Consider the following 21,578-nt stretch of genomic DNA (forward strand, 5'->3'; position numbering starts at 1 on the left):
AGAAAGACTTTTCAAGCCATTGGCACAAGTGGAAACCAGACTGGGCTGGGAGGCTGGTCTGGTCCGCAAGAACACAAAGGTGATTCCTCTCAGCTGCTGCTAGCGAAGGGAGCCCCCTGAGAGAAACCCTACGTGACATGGTTTCCCTGGATCGGGGATGGGGGAAGGCACAGCAGGAGCAAAGGAAGACTGGCTGGAGCGCGGCGCAGTTCTGAGGGTCTGCTGTGCACCAGCCGCCAGCCCCGGGCTCCGGCCACAGCTGGGAAGGCCAGAATCGAGCACTTGTTCCACCTCACCTTCCTCCTCCTCCCACCTGTGAACTCTGAGTTTAGAACTAACAGCATGTTTTACCTTTAGCTGCATTTATGGGATAAAGCATTGTTTTCTAGTGTTAATTTTTAAAGTGAGCGAGTTGTGTTATACGATTCTGACAGAGTCCCCCTCCTTTGGGGGTCCTTAGTTCTTTTCTTTCTCAGTCTCTTGAGGGTCAAATACTTTCATCACTGTAACTTTAAACATATTTTGTGAATTTTTTCCTGATGCTAACACTTTTTCCTTTCTTGATTGTGCCTTACGGTCTGTTTTTTCAAACTAGGATACGATTTATTACACTTTTTTCTATTTGAGTTCCATCGGTGCTCATAACTGCTACCCTCATCATCTTGTAAATGATACTATTTAAAATGCAAACACCATAGCAGTGATCAGAATAGTTGCATTCTGTGTCGGATTTACAATAGCGGCTCTTATTTATTGAACTTGTGCTGTTTGCCAGGCACTGTCCTAAACTTTTTATAAGTATCATCCTACTTAAGTGTTCTGATAATTCTACAAAGGGTTAGTAAGATTAAGCTAGTTTCCCAACTAGACAATAGAACAGCTGGGATTTGAACCTGAGTCTCTGATTTCAAAATTCATATGCCCTTAATCACTATGATCTCTACTTTCTCATTAACATTGATTGTTATTTGTTGGGTTTTGTTTGATGACTCTATTGAAGTCTAATTGACATACAATGAAGTGTGCCATTTAAAATAAAAATTTGATCCATTTGACATATGTACACACCTGGGAAACAACCACCATAATCAAGACAATATGCATACCCCTCACTCCCTAAAATTTCCCTCATGCCCCTTCCTCCTGTTACCTTCTCATCCCCCAGCCACTACTGATCTGCTTTCATTATAGATTCATTTGTGTTTATATAAAATTTTATATAAACACAGGACACCTGGGTGGCTTAGTCAGTGAAGCATTTGACTCTTGATTTCGACTCAGGTTGTGATCTCAGGGTCATGAGATCGAGCCCCACTTCGAGCTCCATGCTCAGCACAGAGTCTGCTTGAGATTCTGTCTCCCCCCATCCCCCTACCCCTTTGCTCATACTCTCTCTTTCTTTTTTTTTTTTTTTTTTAAAGATTTTATTTATTTATTCGACAGAGATAGAGAGCCAGCGAGAGAGGGAACACAAGCAGGGGGAGTGGGAGAGGAAGAAGCAGGCTCATAGTGGAAGAGCCTGATGTGGGGCTCGATCCCACAACGCCAGGATCACGCCCTGAGCCGAAGGCAGACGCTTAACCGCTGTGCCACCCAGGCGCCCCCATACTCTCTCTTTCTAAAATAAATAAATAAATCTTTTTTAAATGTTTTTATAAAACACAATCTTAAAATATGTTTGAATTCTTTCACTCAGCGTAATTATTTCGAGGTTAACTGATGCTGTTGGGTGTGTCAGTGTTCATCCCTTTTGTTCCAGTGTGCCGAACACAGCAAAGATTATTTATATCCGTTCACCTGTTGAGGGACATTTAGATGGTCTCCAGGTTAGGGCTGTTGTACGGCTGCTGTGAACAGCTGTATATAAATCTTCATGTGGACAGGTGCTTTCATGTCTCTTGGGTAAATACCTAGGACTGGAGTGGTGGGCTCATGCGGAAGGGGTGTGTTTGACTGTTTGAGAAACTGACAAACTGTTCCCAAAGTGGTTGTATTGCTTTACGTTCCCCCGGCGGTGTATGAGAGGGCTCCAGTCGCCTCACACCCTCATCAGCCCCGGTATCGTTGTGTTTTAATTTTGGCCATTCTAGTAGGTGTGTAGCAGTGTTTATTGCATGCTTTCATCTGCAGTACTTTGAAAATGTCTTCTGGCTGGTGTTTTTCTGGCAAGAAATCTGCTGTCCTTCCTTATCATTGTCCTCTGAATAGATGCTCCTCCCCTCCCCATACCCTCTACCTTGACCTGCTAGACTTTTCTCTTTCACTTATTTAAACAATTTGGCTCTGATGTTCTTTGATGTACTTTACTTCATTTCTCTCACTTAGGGGTCATTGAGTTCTTTGATTTGTGAGTTCGTAGTTTTCATTAAATTTGGAAAGATTCCTGTCATTATGTCTTCACATATTTTTTCTATCCTCTTGCCCACCCCCCACTCCCCAGAGGTCAAATACACATCTCTTAGGCCACTTGAAGTTGTCTCACAGCTTACCGATGCTCTGTTCAGTTTAGCTCTGGTTCATTTAAAATCATGTCTCTAGTCATATCTCCATCATGTTTGCTCATCTCTGTCATGTCTGTTCCACTGTCATTCCTCTTCCAGATTCCGATCTCACGTGTTCAGACTTTCTTCTATATTCTCGCTGCCCTTATTTACTAATTCCGTGTAATCTGGGATTCCTGGGGCAGTTTTGATTGATTCGGTTTTTTCCTCGTTATGGTTCAGATTTTCTTGTTTTTTTTACATGTTAGGTATTTTTCTTTTTTCTTTCTTTCTTTTCTGAGTATAGTTGACACACACAGTGTTACATGTCTGGTATTTTTTATTTGATGCCAGGCATTACTGCTGTTGGATTTTGTATTCTTATAAATGTCTTTGAGCTTTGTTCTGGGATGTTCTCAAGGTACTTGGAAATGGCTTGATTTTTTTAGGCCTTGCTTTTTAAACTTTGTTAGGTGGGACCAAAGCAGCATGAAATCTAAAGCTATTTTTTTCTCACCACTGGGCAAAAGCATTTGGGTTATGCTACCCAGTGCCCCTTTGTGCATTTTTTTCTCTCTGCCCATGGGAGCAGACACACTATTCTTGGCCCTCCGTGAGGGCCAGTGATCCTTTTCAGGGATTTTTCCCCCAGCCACAGGTGGTTTACTCACACTCATGCCCTGATCAATGTTCAGGTAGAGACATGAGGGGGACTGCCTTTGGCAGGTGTCCAGAGCTCTCTCTTACAGTTCTCCTCTCAGTACTCTGTCCTTTGAATCACAGCCAGTAGATTGTCTCCCTGGACTCCCAGCAGTGTGTCCATCATTCTCTGCTTGGGCTCCCTCCCCACCATGGTTTGGGGCAGCTAGAGGGTTCACCTCTCTCATCAGCCAGAGATTACTGTCCTTCGTTGCCTCCTGTGTAGTATCTTACACTGTGTGAATGTGTACCTGTGTGTGTATTTTAAATGTTGCAGGTAAGTTAGGTAAATTTCATGTCTATAACTCTATGCTGAAGTAGATTTTTCAAATTGCTCAAATGATTTGAATGCATTAAAATAGTGGGGCTCGTTGGCCCAGTGCAGTGCAGTGTTCTGGGGTCTGGTGAGAAATGTGGCTTGTGACTGAGGTTGGAAGGGCTGCCTTCTGCCTGCCGTCGGTATGTGGTGCATGCATCCTCGGCTCTGTTAGGTGCGTACTTGATAGGAGTGAAGCTGCTCAGTCAGCATGGGAGCCGACGCCTGTAATTCCATTGTACTTTATGGTGTCAGATTTATATTTATATGTTTCACTTCATCTTTTTTAGAACATCCTACCTACTCATATTTTCACATCTTTTAAAAATCTGTTTCTTTTAATGGAAAGCATGGCTTTTTCTAATGAAGGAATTGACAGTATTGATTTTTCTTTTTTAGACAGAGAGTACATGTGAGGGTGGGGGTGGGCAGAGGAAAAAGGAGAGGGGAAATCTTAAGCAGGCTCCGTGTTCAGCACAATCTCACAACCCTGAGATCATGACCTGAGCCAAAATCAGGAGTCAGATACTTAACTGACTGGGCCACTCAGGCACCCTGACAGCATTGATTTTTTGATATGAGATTTAAAAGCCAAATGCTCCTCTTGTGATTACAGAATAATTTGTTACATTTATCATTAGTATGACCATTTAAAACTATTTCCAACTTTTGTAATTAAGATTTTCAAAGTCTTTGTTAATATAAAAATAAAATTTACTAAGTGTTAAAATTTTTGGAACATGTAAGAAGGCGTAAGGAAAGAGAACATTTAAAATTACCTGTTGTCTCTCATGAGAGACTGTGGAGTCCGGGAAACAAACTGAGGGCTTCAGAGGGGAGGGGGTGGGGGATTGGGATAGGCTGGTGATGGGTATTAAGGAGGGCACGTGTTACGTGGAGCACTGGGTGTTATATGCAAACAATGAATCATGGAACACTACATCAAAAACTAAGGATGTAATGTATGGTGACTAACATAACATAATAAAAAATTATTATTAAAAAATAAAATTACCTGTAGTATCATATCTAGAGATAACTATTGTTAATAATCTGGTGTATTTCCTTTTAGATGCATTTTTTTTTCAGATTATTTTCCTATTTTACATTTTAGTGGAAGACTTATGACCCTGCATTTTCCCAGTTGGAAATTTGGTTCCGATTCGTCTTTGTGGTACTTACCTTCATTGTCACTGTAAGTCCCATTTGCCTGACAGACCATGTCAGAATCCTAACAAGGGCAGAGTTAATTTATGAATTATGATTATCAAAGTGTGAACTATGGAGGCAAACCGTAAGAGACTCTTAATTCTAGAGAACAAACAGGCTTACTGGAGGGGAGGCAGGAGCGGGGGGATGGGCTGAATGGGTGATGGGGATTAAGGAGGACACGTGTTGGGATGAGCACGGGTGCTGTATGTAAGTGATGAATCACCAACTTCTACTCCCAAAACCAGTATTACACTATATGTTAACTTACCTGAATTTAAATTAAAAAAAAAAAAAGTGTGAACCACGTGGGAGATGAGATGCTCCGTCCACTGGGCCGACCTGATATTACCAGATACTCCAAATGTCTGCTAGGGTGCTGCAGTGCAAAGAGTGCATGGTGTCTGTTAGCAAGGCCCTCTGTGCAGTGTCATAGTGATGACAGACCCCCGACCTCTAAATAAATGCTCATCACGGTGCAGTGACAGTGCCTTGCTTGAGCGACCTTCTTTCTGTGCAGGCAGATACAGCACATGCTGGGGTTTTTACATTTGGAAAATCGTACCAGACCTTTCAGTCTTTGGGCTTTTTCAGGAGGAAGGCCTCAGATTAGTGGGTTTGACGGTGCAAGATTTGGCTCCTTTGGGGTCTGAGTTCAGGGTCTGCAAGCACCTTGTGACTTTGGGGGAGATGCTTGCTTACCCTTGAAGCACAAGCAACCCCCCAGAGGTCCAGTCAGTGAAGATGGGAATTTAAAACTGGAGGAGGAAAATCAATACATACACACATACATACTGGAGGAAGACGGGGCCTGCCTTGGGGTGGTGTCCCACCCCTCAGCTGCTTGCCCCTTGCTGACGTGGAGGGTCTGCCATTTGGAAGATACGTCCCCTCTTTGCAGTGGGGGTCACTCCACCTGCCACCCAAGCAAGGATCACTTGGTGCTTCACAGTCCAACCCACACAGAAGGACCTAGGCTCGTCGGGGACCGATATGTGAGGAAAGTGCCAGTTGGTGGTGACATGGGATCTGGGTGTGGAGGGGGGCGGATACAGCCGCTGGCAGACAGTGGAATCGGCACAGAGCTGGGGATCTCGGTCCCAGCCATGCCCAGGACTTCCCCTCACGAACTTACTAAAGCTGAGTGGAGAACTGCAGTTTGTGGTTGCTCCGCAGAAATCCTTGCCGTTTCCTGAAGCGTCTCTGCTGTCTGAGGGTCTACTGCCCCATTCTGGGGCCCAAAGGGCAGGCACCCAGGGCACGATGTTCTTAAGAGAAATGAGCCTGAGCCTCACAGCCTGGGAGAAATGGCCCATCAGCCTAGGAAGTCTAAATTCCCTAGGAAGTCATTGGCTTATGTTAGATTACAGAAAAAAAAAATACTCTTCTGGTCTTTCTATACAGGTCGTGTAATGTTTTAAAGTATTTAAAGAAGTTCCCATGGCCCAACACAGCTGCTTGAGGGGGTGTTTGAAAACAGACGCATCCTCTGACCATGGTTATCAGCCTCATTCCCTTTCGTTTGGGGGGCCCTGGTGCCCTCCTTAGAAGCTGGTGCCGTCTGCAGATGTTGCCTGGCTGGGAGCATGTGGCCTGTCCCCAGGGAGGTCCTCTGTGTGGCTCCGTGGGGCCGGCCTGATAGAAGTTGCCTGTCCCGGGGGAGCTGGGAGGGGTGGGGGCAGAGGGGTTATGGCCGGTGTGTTCCCCGCCGCTGCCTGCCCCTGGGTGAAGAGCTTGTGACCCTCTTACCCGCAGCTCCTTGCCAGTGATTCACTATCTAATCTCAGGCTCAGTCAGTGCCACAAGGGGTTAACTCAGAGGTTTGGCTGACCATCCTACTGGGAAGACTTAACATGGTAACTAAGCAAGGGAAACACATGCAGTAACTTGAGTTCCTGATTCGGCTTGCAGTGCCTGTTTGCACATTCCCTCCGGAAGTTTTCCATGCGAGACTGGGGGATGGAGCAGAAGTGGATGTCCATTCTTTTGCCGCTGCTGCTGCTTTACAACGGTAGGTGCCCATTTTCATTTTGGAGCTTTCCCCCTTGAAACCTTCGAGCTGGAAGGTGTGCCAGAGCTACTCTGGCCGCAGAGCCTCCAGAAGCGCCAGGCGGCTGCTGGAGGAACAGGTAGCAGCATCCGGCAGAGCACGTGAGCCGCGCTGCGCCGGGACGCGGCAGGTGCCTGGCCGCTCCCACGAATAAGCGATTGCTTTGGTAGTTAAAACCTGGAAGAGCTGCGCACACAGCCGCCTTGGAACTTGGCTGGAGGCGGCCAACGCTGCCGTCTGTTCCTCTTCCCCTGCTCCAGAAAGCGTTTGCTTGCGGAGCTGCAGCACCGGGATTCCCAGGCCTGTGGGGAGGAGCGGATGGCGGGAGCAGACGGAGCTCTGTAATCATCGCTGGGGCAATCTGTTCATTGGCTTTTAGGTTTTTTGAAAAACAAAACAGCCTTTAGTTCACTAGCTCCCTTTGGCTCTGACTGAGGAGAAGGTGAGGGTGAGTTCTGCCCTCCCCGAGAGGACGGATGCCCTGTGCTGGGTGGGGTGAGCCTGCCCCCATCAGGACCTTCCGTCTGCTGCCTTCCAGATCCCTTCTTCCCGCTGTCCTTTCTGGTGAACAGCTGGTTCCCAGGCATGCTGGACGATCTCTTTCAGTCCGTGTTCCTGTGTGCCCTGCTGCTCTTCTGGCTGTGTGTGTATCACGGGGTACGCGTCCAGGTGAGCACCCGCCCTCGGCCCTATAGAGGGTGTCAGAGACCCTGTCCTTCTGGCCCACGCTGTGGCGACAGTCCTTATGATCACCTTCTCCTTGAGAATCTGTCTTCAGCCTCTGACAACAGAAGATTGCATGCTATGTAGAAGTGATTGGAGTGTCTGTGATCTACTAGGGGTTAACGGTTTGCTAGAATTACTAACTTATTTCTTACGTTTTTTGATTTTTAGGGAGAAAGGAAGTGTTTGACTTTCTATTTGCCTAAATTCTTCATTGTGGGTCTATTGTGGTTGGCTTCTGTCACACTGGGAATATGGCAGACGTGAGTAATTTTGTTATGTGTGAAACCTCAGGCACAGAAAGCATTTGACAAAGGTGGACAGACCCAAAGTCACTGTATTTTGTGAACCCATCCAGAAAGGAATTTGTCACCAGGGTTTCAAGACTTGATAGCGTGACTTGAACTGAGGATTTATTTTAGCCTGACTGGCATGTCGGTAACACAGTTCTGGTCTCAGCCGCAAAATGAAAAAGACCATGTTGTTTTAGGTTTCCCTTTCAAAGTGGCAAAGACATCATTGTCTGTAGGAATGACGCTCAGGAGTCCTGGCTCGCCCCTCCCCACCGGAAGCTTTAGTTTCTCCTTGGGCTAGCATCCGTGAGCTCCCCATCCCTGCGTCCCCATCCCTGTACTGGCTCCCAAGGCTTATGGTGATTAGTGGTTTTGTCCTTGTGTGAAATGGGACCACAGCAGAAGCCTGATGTGGCCACAGCCCGATGCACCCCAGTAGGATTTTCTGCAGAAACGACTTCCATTCTAGGGGTGTGGTTTTGGCCCTCGGCACGTCTGACTCCACAGCCCAGCAGTGACAGCACTCAGCCTGCCTCGTCTCCCTGCCCTGTCCCTGCCACTTCAGCCCCTCAGCTTCACTTGAAAATGAGTTGCATGGAAGTCGGCATTTACAAAGCTTTCTTTGCATACTTGTCTATTCCCAGTGCCTGAAAACAATTCTTGACATTGCAGGAGAGATAGTGTAGAGATTTTTTGGAACAAAAAGTACTGCCGCTTCCCAGTATAGACCACTGCGGGCCAACAGTTCAGTAGCACTGGATGCATTTCCAATGTGAAATTTAGGAATCCTTTTTAAAAATCTTACTGTTGGTTAGCAAGTAGTTTATGTTAGTAAGTTTTATTTATTTTTTTATTTAAGTTTATTTGTTTATTTTCATTTCTACACCCAACGTGGGGCTTGAACTCATGATCCCAAGGTGAAGAGTTGCACGCTCTACCGCTGAGCCAGCCAGGCATCTCTGTTAATAAGTTTTTATAAAAAGCCAAATGAAAGTATATAATGAAAAGTGAGCTAGTTATTGATCTATGATTTTTTTTTATAATGTATTTTCAGAGTTAATGAATTACACGATCCAATGTACCAGTATCGAGTTGACACAGGAAATTTTCAGGTAAGGATTATTAATGATGCCTGAGGGCTTTTTTAAGTGCTGTTTTTAAAACTTACTGAATTTTGTAACTTAATTGTGCTGCTGATATGAGCTTGGTAACTGGCTATTTAGGGGAGACTGGAGGAGGTTCATGAGTGCAAAATTTGGAAAAATGTGTGAGTAGTATTGAAAATTAGCTTTTAAAAACGAAGTTGTCAGGGCACTGGGGTGGCTCAGTCAGTTAAGAGTGTGTCTTCAGCTCAGGTCATGATCCCGGGGTCCTGGGACGGAGACCCCATCAGGCTCGCCGCTCGGTGGGGGGTCTGCTTCTCCCTCTCCCTCTGCAGACCCCCCTGCTGGTGCTCTCTCTCTAAAACAAAAAAGATTTTATTTATTTATTTGAGAGAGAGAGAGAGAATGAGAGAAGGAGCAGGGGGAAGGTAGAAGGAGAGGGAGAAGCAGGCTCCCCACAGAGCAGGGAGTCTGATGTGGGGCTTCATCTTGGGACTCCGGCATCATGACCTGAGCCGAAGGCAGACGCTTCACGGACTGAGCCACCTAGGTGCCGAAATAAGTAAAATCTTAAAAAAAAAATTTGAAAGAATATTCAGCAGAAATCGCCCTTGCTTAGAAGACGGTGGTTTAGTGTGAGATGAGCATTCTTCACCTGATACGTCATTTCGCTGAATGTCCAGACTTAGTTTCCAGGACTAGAGGTATACTTGTTTATAAACACTAAAATTCTTTTTAAAAGAAGGAGGTCATGGGGCGCCTGAGTGGCACAGTCAGTTAAGCATCCGACTCTTGGTTTCGGCTTGGGTTGTGATCCCGGGGTCCTGGGATTGAGCCCTGCAACTGTAGGGCTCCCTGCTCGGCAGGGAGTCTGTCTCTCCCCCTCCCTCTACCCCCCCCCCCCCCCCCCCCNCCCCCCCGCTCCTGGTCTCGCTGGGTCTCTCTAAAATGAATAAATAAAAAATTAAAAAAAAAAAGTTGTCGCTCCCATTCCTTGGTTTATGGTTGAGGCACAGAAGGTGTGTCAGATTTTAGGAGTATTGTTGAGCAATTAAGAAAACATGTTTGTTCATTTAATTCTCTAAAGTCAAGAAGGGTTTCCAAGCAAATGAATGGAGTGGCCAGGCTGGCTTGTGTGGGCCTGCAGGCCTGGCAGCCACAGGGCCCAGCACTCTGGGTGATGCTCTGTTCTCACCAATGTAGAATACTTTGTACTTTCAAACAAGGGGTCCAGTGTCTTTATTTTACACAGAGGTCTGCAAATGACTGTCAGCCCTGAGTGTGGCTTTCCCTCGAGTCTCCAGGTTTATAGGCATCCCTTGGCGTCTCACAGGGCAGCCCTTCCTGGGTGCAGCTGGCTGCTGAGCCCGGGCGTGGATGTGCAAGGGGCCAGGGGCCAGAGGGAGCCCTACAAGGTGTCTAGGAGGCATGCTCCCAACAGGGCAATGCTAGAGTTGAATCCTGAGCTTGGGTGATATCCAGCATTTCTCTGGGTGCTTTCAGAGCTTCCCATGAGGTGGTAAAATCTGCGGTTCTTTATGGGAAAGAGGGAGGTTTAGTGAATGATGATATCTTGAAAGATGTAACTTGTGTTGAGATGACACATGTCCTAGCAAGTAGTGTGAGCCCCTGATTCTTAACCAGATTTCAGCAGGGGAGTACTGGTAGCCTTTCCATTCCATTCTTTAGAAGTTTGAGGAGTTTTGAAGGTTGCTCAGTGTATGCCTTATGAGCAGTGTGCCGTGATCTTTGTCCTCAAAGCATATAGGACCTCTTGAGGGAGAAAAAGCTTAGCAGAAAGTGCAGACCAGTGTGCAGTGTCCTGCCAGCTGTGCCCTTACGGACAGTGGGCCCGAGTTACTGGGGGGGGGGGACAGGGGTGTCTTTATTTGTGTTCTGTTCTTTTCTTAGTCTTATTATGCTTTAATAAGTTCTTTTGGGGGAAGGGGCTGCACCTGGAGCTGGAGAGGAGGGGAGGCATTCTGGGGGAAGGGAGGCACTGCTGCAGAGTTGTGTGGGGCAGTGGGCCGAGGAAGCCATGCAGGAGACCTGAGTCAGGGCAGGCTCAAAGGGGGCTGCGCCTGAGAGGGGCACCGGACACCCCTGAAAGGTTTGAGGCCATGTGTGTGATGGGCTAGGCCTCAGAGAAGCCTTTTGTCCTTGAAAGCGTGACACTAAAGGAAGGGACAGGGAAGAGCTACTTTGACACATTGTCAGGGAAGATTCTGCAGACCCCAGTGACAGATCATATACAGGGCTGTTGGTTGAGTGTACTCCCCAGATTTAGGTAAAATAATATAGGTTCACGCTAATCTGTTACTAGAGCTTTTGTCTGGTCCAGTCTCCTCATTTTTCATGTGGGGAAACTAAGGGGTGTTCAGTGGTCTTGTCTGAGGTCACATGGGGCCAGTACCTGGGCCAGTGCACCAGCCCCCTGGACAGCCTGTGGGTCAAACCTGTGCTCCTAGGGCCCACCTCCCACCCTCCCTAGTCCTCTGTTTTCCCTCTGCAAAAGGGGTAACACTGCAGTCTCTCCTGAAGAGTTGTGCAGGTTGAATAGACCAGGAACACAAAGCACTTGGCCAGCATTTGGAAAGACTTGAGCAAGGCAGCCGTCACCATGGTTATGGTCACCTCTCCCCTTCTCAGTCAGTGGCCTAGGTCTGTTACTAGAGGAAACACTGGAAACCAGACCTCCAGAAAACTGAAAAAAGCTGAAGACCCATCACTGGTATATTGAGCACCTGCCACGTCACGTCCCAGGCCCTGTGCTAGGAGCTTTCCGTGCGTTACGGAAGGAGCTTGGGTTCCGGCTCATCTGACCGGTGAGGGCTGGGGCTGTCCCCAGGTGTGCCACCTGTGCTCACAGACAGGGTGAGAGGCCGAGTCTAGATAAGGAAGTCACAGCGGTGTGAACACATTCTTGTCTGTGTTACGGAGTGACCTTCAGGATTCTAGGCTCCTGTTAAAAATGTTCGGCTTTCCTGCTTGTGGTGGTGGGAGGAGGAGCATCAAGCCCCGTTCTTACTCAGCTGCCCGTCTTGTGTCGTTCTAGGGGATGAAGATTTTCTTCATGGTGGTGGCAGCTGTGTATATCTTATACCTTCTGTTCTTGATAGTGCGGGCCTGTTCCGAGCTACGTCACATGCCTTATGTAGGTAAGTGCCACATCACAACTGCCCAAGGCAAGGGGGGCCAGGAGTTGACCTCACACAGTGGGAGGGGTGGCTGGAGTCCACCCAGCAAGAGGCCTGACCTGGATGGGGACCTGTCACTCCCTCATGCCGGGGGGACCAGTGCCTTCAGTCTCTGGAGACCCACAACAGGGCTGAGTGGGTGCTCTGGGCCTTTTAGACAGTGCCCCGGGCCAGTACTGAAGGGAGGCCTGTGGGGTGGAAGCCACCTGGGGCCCTGGGTGCCAGTGTGGCTTATGGAGCTGCCTGGATCCTTCCAGAATCGTACCTTGCGGAGGAGGTGGCAAGGGCCATTTTCCTAGTCCCGAGTCAGGGCAACTCACCTGATCTCCTAGGATCCTTTCCCTCAATCTGTCACAACCAAGTAATAATGGCCATGGTCTCTCTGGGGACCCTCCTTGACTCTGGGGAGGTGGGACAGCGTTTCTTCTGGGCTTCAGGTGCACACAGGCTGAAAGTCCAGACAGAGGAGGGGTTTTGTTCAGGACCCGTTGTTTACTTTTGTCTTTATTTTTAAGCTCCCTGAGATGAGAATGGAATTTACTTCCAAAGTGGTTTAATGGGGTATTTATTTCTCTTTCAGATCTCAGGTTAAAATTTTTGACTGCATTGACTTTTGTAGTGCTCGTCATTAGGTAAGAAGACTTTATTTCTTGAAAGAAGCAAAACAATAGATGTGTGTTTTCCTGTCATGAATATCTTTTCTCCCCTTTTACAGAGTTAATTTGAGGGCATTTCTAGCCAGATCTGTTCATTAGGGCAGACAGCCTCTTGCACAGGGTGGGCACTGAGTGTGCGCAGTGGCTGGGGAGCTCACGTTGTGGGAATGACCAGGAGGTGAGGAGCCTGCCGGCCCCGCGCTGGGGGAGCTCCTGCTTGCTCACCGGCGCCAGTAGGTGGAGCGGCCACAGCCCAGCGCAGGGTCAAGAGCTAGAATGCTACGCGTGTGTACTTGGCATCTGGCATCCTTTTGGTGCTCCAACGAGAGGACTGTGCATTTGACTTCGGTACCGGGGGTGTCCTTGAACTGCAGCGTGTGGCCCTGAGGGGAGGGGTCGCTTCGGTGGGAGTCTGTGGAGGCTGAGGCCCAGTGGATGATGTTGTTTCTGTGAATGCATGCCAGATCATTGTTGGGTTGGTGGTGGTTTGTCTCTTTCTGCTAAAATCCAAGTCTAGAGGGGAAAAATCTAGTCACTTGCTTTTCTTTCTTGGCGTTAGATGGCAAATAATGGCTGCCAGCCCTTTTCCTTGGCGGGAGCCGCATGGAGACTCTGAGAGGCCAGCTTTTCAGGGTGGCTCTGGGTTCCCCGGCTGCCCGAGCTGCGGCCTTCTGTGGGCACCCGTGTCCCTTCCCCTCCGGGTCGTGCTCATCGCTCACCACACCACGTGAACTCAGCGTGGACTTGCGTGAGCTTGCACTTTGTTCAGCATCTGCGTTCACCTGCAAACAGCAGTGCCCATGTCGTGTGGGCAGCCCTTCCTCAGCGCTTGGTGCACAGGCCGTCTCACGTCTCACACGTGCTCCCTCATGTGCCCTTGTGCCCTTTTACACATATACTCCTCACACACCCTCTCCCTCACACCCCCCCCTCACACACACACAGCCCTCACACACACCTCTCACATCTCGCCTCACACACACCCCCCTCGTACCCGTTCACACACTCTCACACACACCATACACTCCCTCACACTCTCACACACCCCCCACACACCCCGCCTCCCAACACCCGCACCCCTCATATACACTCACTTCCACACCCCCGACACACACTCACCCCCCTCATAATTCTCTCACACACTCACATACCCCTTCACACACACACCCTCTCACACACACGCTCATACCACACCTCACAACGCTTTCATATGCCCAACACCCCCTCATACTCACACTCTCAACACCCCCTTACACAATACTCTCTCACACCCCCTCACACACACTCACACACCTGCACACACACACCCTTCACGTCCCCTCACATGTCCTCACCCTCATGCTGAGTCCACAGGTTGGGAGCAGGATACCAGTAGTGACCTCCATAGAATCTGACTTAGAAGTCGTTCTGCCTTTATTATGGTCTTTCTTCATATAAGTTTCAAGGGGACTCATTTATTTATCCAACAAGTGTGTATGGAGTGCCTGCTCTGGTCAGCAGGCCAACAGCTTCCTCCCTATCACGGGATTTAAGGAGGAAGACGGAGATAACCAAGTAGATAAATAGCGTAAGTCCTGTAATGAAAACAAATGTGAGGGGGGCAGGAGAGGTTCTGCTTTAGACAGGGAGTGGAGGGGACGTCTCTCTGAGGAGGGGACACTTGGCCTGGGGCCTGAGGGAGGAGCCCTGGAGACACACGGGGACAGCAGGTGGCTTGGTGAGTAGGGGGAGCAGCAGTGTCCCGGGAGGTGAGGATATGAAGGGAGGGGGAGAGGTGAGGTCAGGCCCTGCACGCCGCCAGGAGTCCCAGTCTATTTTCAGGGATGGGAACCCTTGGGAGAGATCAAAGCCGGGAGGTGAAGGGCTCCAGTTTACCTTTTTGTCAGCAATCGGTCTTGATCCTTGTGGACAGTGGACCACAGGGAGGGGAGATGAGCACGGGGTGCCGGTTTGGAGGCTGTGGGGTTGTTCAGGGGAGAGCTGCGTCAGCTGTGGAGCTCCCTGTCCTCAGAACCTTCTGTCATGTGTATCTGCAGGCAGGTGTCTGAACAGAGGTGCCATGCTTCCTCACTGCGAGAGTGGCTGAGCCTGAGGAGGGAAGTGTGACTAGGGGGAAGCGGACTTTCCTCAGGGCCTTGTCATTTGTGGTAGGAGTTGGTCTTGGAAATGAGGTCTGAGGCAGTGCGAGAAGGGAAGGAGAACGTGCCGATGGGGTGCTTGAAGGCCCCTGATGCGGGGCTGCGACATGGTCTGTGTCATGTTTAGCTGCTTCTGCCCCAGCAGCGGCCCTCCTGGGTCTGAGGCCAAACACGTGAGGCACAGGTGGTGTGTGCGTGTGCGTGCACAGGCGCGTGTGCACACATGGGTCCGTGCAGAAATCATAGTGAATGGACCGCGTGCGTGGGGTGAATGGAATGAGTTCTGTGAAGCCAGTGCCATGTCCTCATCTATGTTTACTTATTGTCCCTCCCCCCTTTTTTTCCAGCATCGTCATCCTTTATTTAAGGTTTGGAGCCCAAGTATTACAAGACAATTTTGTAGCTGAACTGTCAACTCACTACCAGAATTATATCCTTTCAATGGGAAGCCTTCTGCTTCAGGACCATGCTCTGCATGGAGGGGTTAGCGTGTCGGGGCTGCAGACGTGAGGAAGAGGCAGGTCACCGCACTGTGTGCCATGGGCCCCACCACGGCGCACCCCCGTGGGCGGCGGTGCAGGCTCGGCAGGGTGAAGCGGTCCCGAGGGAGTCACACTCCCCAGGGGCTCTCCCCACCACCCTGCTGTCCTGTCCCTGGGGATTCTTCAGGAACCCAAGCTCCGTGCAGAACTTCGTATCAGTCTGGGGTGCCTGCTTCTCCCCACAGAGCACTGAGGGGAGGCTGAGCCCGATTTGAGAGTCCTCTCACCCCATCACCCAGGTGTATCCAGCTACAGTGTCTGCAGGTTGTGGTGATTAGGGCAGTTCAAGCCTGTGTCCCCAGGAAGGGCTCATAAGATAGCAGGACGTCCTTCGAGTCCTGAGTGTGCCTGAGGTCCGTGGGACAGGCTCCTTGTCTCCGCGCTCAACTCTGCAGATGCTTGGGGGCTTATGGAGCTGCCACTCCCCCTTTCGGTGATGGCGTCCGTCAGGGGGCGCTTTAGAGTTAATCCCTTACATCTTCGCTTCTTTCCTTGGGGCTTCTTACATCCTTAGAATTAATGTAGGATTTTTCTAATTTTAGTGGCTGAATTTCACACTAACCTCTTATCAGCTTCTCAAAGGGGTCTGTAGTGCAGAAAAGATGGAGAACGACTGGTTGGAGAGACTTCCAGTTCTTCGTTTCATTCTTGATTTACCTGTACGCATGCATGGCCCTCCTGCCCTTTGTGAGTAAGTTGATCACACCAGGTCCTGCCACCTCCAGAGGTTTCCATGGATAGAAAAGAGCACGGTGCACGTGTTATTTACAGGTGACCTTGAAAGGTTATTGTAACCTTTGGCTGTGGGCTTGGCCTCTGGCGTCCTGCTGTCTGGGCCGTGGAACCCCGAGGTCCTCAGTGGTGGTGAGCAATAGAAAGGACTGTTGGTGGTTAGAAGGAACGGGTAGACTGAAAGCAAAGACCCCAACTGAAATGTCCAAATATGTAGTGTTCCAGGGCTGCCGATTTCCCTTAACCAGTATCACCAGCAGAATTCTTATCCTTCTATGGCTTGTTGAACTTTTACCTCTACACTTTGGCCTTTGTGTATTCTCCATCTAGGAACGCCCTGTATGGTAAGCCACCCTGGGGCCGGGTTGCTGCCAGATCACTTCACAGCGGTTCCGGATCCACGTCCCGGGTTCCCTGTTAGTGCTGCGCCCCATATCTCTAGCAGAGGGAGACGGGGTAAGCTGCAGGGTAGCCCTGAGTTGTCGTTAGAACACAACATGTGCCGTGTCATTACAGCACGAGATGGGAACAGTGGTTCTGTTAGTGGGTCACAGCACAAGCACGTCCCTCAGCCGAATGAAGCCAGGTCTGTTGAACACTAGTGCCGTGGCCATTCAGAGAAAGCCAGAACGTACAGCTCCCCTCACCAAAGCAGAGCCAGACTGTCACACAGGCTGAAAAGGATGGGAACGTCCTGGAACTTGGGCAGGGGTGTAGCATTTCAGGCCCACCACCTGACTTCCATGTTCTGGGAGTTCTCAAAGCACCTTCGTGAAAATGCCTAACTCGAGTCTCACAGCAGCCCTGCTATCAGGGTGCAGTTGGGCCCTTCTGAGATGAAGAAACCGGAGTGGCTCGCTTCCTGCCCAGGGGTGGGAGGGAGCAGGGCAGGCGCCTCTGGTCTTCCGGGCATTTTCTGCCCCCACTGCCCACGTGGACTTGGGAGAACGTAGCGGGATCGCAGTGGCCATTTGAGGGCTCCTCCTGGAGCCTCTCTCCTCCAGGGGCTTTCACACTCGGTCTGCGCAGCAGCCTGCCAAGTAGTGACGCTGCCCTGGCTTGTACGTGAGAAGCGGGCTTGGGAGGCAAGATTTGTTCTGGTCACACAGATAATAAATGGTGGAAGCTGGGATTTGAATCCTGCTCTTTCAGGCTTCTGTCCTTTTTCTATAGCATCCTGCCTCCCCAGGCTAATTACATGAAAGTGCTTTTGTTGGCTTTCAGAGTCCCAGCTGAAAGACAACCCTGCATTCTCCATGCTGAATGACTCTGACGATGACGTGATCTATGGGTAAGTCACTGCCTCTCTGAAGGCTGTCCTGTCGTGAGCATTCGGCCTGGTTCTGTGCATTTACTGAACAGACTGTTAATCATTCTAAAATGATTTTCGAGACATAATGACGTTTCTTTTCCCTGGGAGTGTCCTGTGATCCCATGGGGTTCTGATTTCACCTTGTTCTGACTAGATTGAGTAGTATTCCCCTTTTTTTGAACACTTAGCAGAGGTAGTGACCACAGGAGGAACAGTTCTTCCTGGCAATGGGCCCTGGTGCTTGGTGGGGGGTAAGGGGTGGGCAGGAGCAGTGGGCGACAGAAATGGAGAACACAGAGCTGTGAAATGCCTTCTTGCTAGAATGGCACGTCAGTGTGGAAGAGAACAGATGAGGAGCTGTCAAAAGCCGAATGGCATCAAGGATCTCTTTTGTGACAGGAGTGACTACGAAGAAATGCCCCTGCAGAACGGCCAGGCCATCCGAGCACAGTACAAGGAGGGCTCTGAGAGCGACTGAGCCCCGGGCTGCCGGCAGGCCAGCGCCTTCCTGCAGCGCCGCTTCCTGGCCTTCCCGCTCCTGCTGGTGTTCAGGCTTGTCTCCTAAGCAGAGATTTCCTTATTTGTTTACGTATTCTGAAAGGAAACCAAAACCAAGGAGAAATTTAAACATTGGGCCAAATATATTGTTAGAGTGGCTGCATTTGGGAAGAGAGGCGCTGGTAAGTGTGAACAGCCAAATCCTTTTTCAAAGATTTCAGGTGAGAAAGAGTTCATTTTTAGTGGTGAGGAGGTAATTACTCCTGTTTTTAGTCATTTTTTTTTAATAATCTGCTAATTTTGAGTCCATAGAAAGCCCTTATGAATGAGGTCGTCAGCATGGTAGCGTTCTCCTCTTTCTTCCCTGCCCTGTACCAGTTTCAGCCCCTTAAACTCAAAGGGAAGCCTATTTTTGTGCCTGTCTCACAAGGGCAGACCTTCCCCATTGAGTGTTCTGGATAACCAAGCATCCCGAGTGACTAGTAACTCCTGTCTCTTGTGTGAAATGCCTACGTAATGGCTCGTTAGGGAAATGGTGGGCCAGCAGGTTCTAGCCCTTCGCCGCCGCCGGGCAGGACTCGTGTTGTGGGGTCTGAGGAGGACTGGCTGAGATTCAGAAGGAAAGGGTAAGATAACCGACAAGTGCCGGCTCCAGGGGAGAGGTCCTGCTGCCACAGTTTCCCAAGAGCCTGTGTACACACGTGTGTGCATGCCAGCGGTGCATATCTGGACGTGAACAGATGTCGCTGTGGTTGGGATGGGGAAGAGGGTATCCACTATGGTTCCTATACGCCGTCATTTCTACAGCTCCTTTAGAGATAACACCCCCATGGAACTTTATTATTTTTCTTATAAAAGCTAAACAGAGGATTGATATAATACAGATTATTGTGAAAAAGTTTTTCAGTTTCACATTGGAAGCCTAGATGAAAGAAGGTAAAACATTTTCGATGACTCGTGGAAGCACATCTTTGGGTAGAAGGTCACTTGCTGGGAAGCATGCCCTGCCCTCCAGTGGCCAGGGAAGAGGAGGGCCTGCGCTGGAAGAGAAAAGTTGTCTCGAGCTGCTGAATCTGTGGCATCACAAAAGGCCCTGGAGAGTTGCCAGTTCCTTTTTGTCAAAGACTCAGTGTGGAAGTCTGGTATAGATAGCGCCTTTCCTTTCCTCTGACAATAACGTCTCTCTTGAACCATTAACACCCGGTGGACGGCGAGTGGGCAGATGCAGCGCGTTGGACAGGACTGTCCGCTCTGCAAGCAGTACCTACGTTCTCTTCATCTATGCATTAACTCTCAAGTCGCTAGCAATTGCATTCACTTTAGGTAATGCTGGGCCCTTATAGAGGTTCATGAGAGACTTTTCATTATGACTTCGCATCTTTCTGTTTAAACTTTAGTGATAACGTACCTTTAATATGGATTCCATTTGTTTTTAAAACCTTGTAAATATGAAAGTTTGAATTAAAACAACTGTATTATTGCAAGGGTAATTCAAGTTTACATGGTTTTTACATTTTCAATGGTGTGATTACTTTTTTTGATGCTGTGTACTCCAGGGTATTGGAAAAAATTTTCTGTTACCAGATTTTTCAGCTTCTACTAACTATAATTTTATGTAAATTGATGAAAACTTACTTGTGCTGATTAATGTATTCTAATATGTGATATAGTTTACAAGTTTTAATCATTATTAAATGTCCATAATTTGGAATGCTGTTATTTATCAGTAAATGTAAACTATTTGAAGCATTTAGCCACATACATTAGAACTTTTTAAAACTTGTCTTTGTCCTGTAGTGTAATTATATTATAAACTGATGACTGATATCTTCATACTTGATTCTTCATGGCATCAAGTCACTGAAACGAAAATATGGGAGTATTTATTTACTTTTTGTAACTAAGTTGGAAACAAATTATAAAAGGAAGTACGTAAGGGGAAAATGATTGTTAAATCGTGCATTTTTGATCTTGTCTCTATCATATATATCAACATATTACGTACGCCATGTAAAAATTTGCTTAAACTATATAGCATTTAGCATGTAGTATATATACCATAGGTATTAGGTTAAAACACTAAAGTCTGCCAGAAACTTTAGACAGTAGCAAGAAAATTTTTTTTTCTTGGAGAGTATCAGTTTTGCAAACTTCAGTTGTAAATTCAAAGGGCTGACTTTAGTTCTTCCATGGTAATGGCTTGAATAACATCATCTTTGGGATAATTTTTTACACTGGTCCAGTCTAGGGGAACCTGGAAGATGACCGTACGTATTTCAGCTTCCCTAGGGAGAGCATCATTATCCGTGTGGGTAATAGGTCTGCTTGATTTATTATTAAATCATTACAGCAGTAAGTGATGCAGTTTTCTCTCTCTTAAGCCCCATTTGAAAGGCTAGAGAAGGGGATATATAAAATATATTCAAGGTTTGTGAGATTGTTCCTGTACATAATTACAGATTGCAATAAAAGTCTAGATACATTATGTAAACCCAGCCCAGTAAATGGGCAGGTTACAAGACAAATGTCACCAGCCTCAAGCATTCCATGAACTATTTACTGAAGGTACAGTTGTGTTAAGTGGGTCACATTATGGTCAGTGACTTGTTTCCTGGAATCCTCCTCACAGGGAAAACCATGGAAGCTCATAGACAGGATAGTGAAAAGGGACATCTTGTGAATACGAGTTAAGTCACTAAAAAATATTTACGTACTTTGAGGATTTTAGAAACCAATTGCCTTAGAGGTTAGACTTTCAGGGGAAAAAAAAGCTACAAATCTTTTCCCCAGGCCCAAGGGAAGTCGCTTCAGTCTGTGACATTTTGTTATCCTGTTCATGTCGACATGTTTTAGATATACTGGTAACTATAATACCACACAGTGAAACAGAATTTTCTGCTACTGAAAACTGCCTTTTTACAAAAAGACTGTAAATATTTGTAAAATAAAAACAACTTTAACCTTTTAAGTTCAAAAGGAAAGAACTATGGAGTAGATCTTGGAACTGTGTCCATGAGCACAGTAACCCCTGATCATAGAACGATCAGTTACCAATCAAAAGCGAATAAATGTTTATTTATGGCAAACTTACTTTGGGAATGGCTTCATCCTGAATCCTTTCTGATAAATGTAAATTTAACATATTCGATCCTTATGTGATTTATTTGCTCCTGCGTGTGGAGTTCAGATGGCCATTCAGGCATGAGTGCTTTAGGGACAAAAGTACAGCTTTTTTGATTTCAGCACATGGACACGGAAGCGTGTCTTTATTATTCCTGTGTGAACATGGCCCGTGGATGAGCGCTGAAGGTGAGGTCACACACTGGGGCTTGGGACCCACCTTCCCCTAGATACACCTTTAAATCAATCAGATGACCTCCCAGTGTGTTTGTGGATTTATAAATAAGGGCCTAATTATGGACACAAAATGAATGATCATGAAAGCATGTTGGAAGCCCTGCAGTACTAACACATTGTTTTTGGACGACTGCTACTGACAAGTGGAGGACACAGACAGAAGCCGCCGCGCCGCACACCGGGCAGCATGTGGGACTGGGAGCTCTGGCTGCAGCAGGGGCTAGCTGGCCCACTTCCAGAAGCTGCAGGATCCCGGGCCCGCGGATCAAAGCA

The 21,578-nt window shown here is 48.1% G+C and overlaps 1 protein-coding gene across 1 annotated transcript in view; it reads left to right on the forward strand.

Annotated features, from left to right (window-relative positions):
- TMEM181 (transmembrane protein 181) overlaps window positions 1-21,038 on the forward strand; it is a 69,932-nt gene extending 48,894 nt beyond the window's left edge. Inside the window, exons 7-17 of the mRNA XM_034670793.1 lie at window positions 4,610-4,690; window positions 6,616-6,715; window positions 7,293-7,423; window positions 7,649-7,740; window positions 8,825-8,882; window positions 11,929-12,031; window positions 12,651-12,702; window positions 15,212-15,294; window positions 16,393-16,482; window positions 17,363-17,429; window positions 17,850-21,038. Of these exons, the coding sequence (XP_034526684.1) occupies window positions 4,610-4,690; window positions 6,616-6,715; window positions 7,293-7,423; window positions 7,649-7,740; window positions 8,825-8,882; window positions 11,929-12,031; window positions 12,651-12,702; window positions 15,212-15,294; window positions 16,393-16,482; window positions 17,363-17,429; window positions 17,850-17,928 (936 nt within the window). The 3' untranslated portion in view covers window positions 17,929-21,038. The remainder of the gene's footprint in view (window positions 1-4,609; window positions 4,691-6,615; window positions 6,716-7,292; window positions 7,424-7,648; window positions 7,741-8,824; window positions 8,883-11,928; window positions 12,032-12,650; window positions 12,703-15,211; window positions 15,295-16,392; window positions 16,483-17,362; window positions 17,430-17,849) is intronic.
- The last annotated feature ends 540 nt before the right edge of the window (window positions 21,039-21,578 follow it).

The sequence above is a fragment of the Ailuropoda melanoleuca genome, chromosome 10, assembly GCF_002007445.2.
Source record: "Ailuropoda melanoleuca isolate Jingjing chromosome 10, ASM200744v2, whole genome shotgun sequence".
NCBI classification, from domain to species: Eukaryota; Metazoa; Chordata; class Mammalia; order Carnivora; family Ursidae; genus Ailuropoda; species Ailuropoda melanoleuca.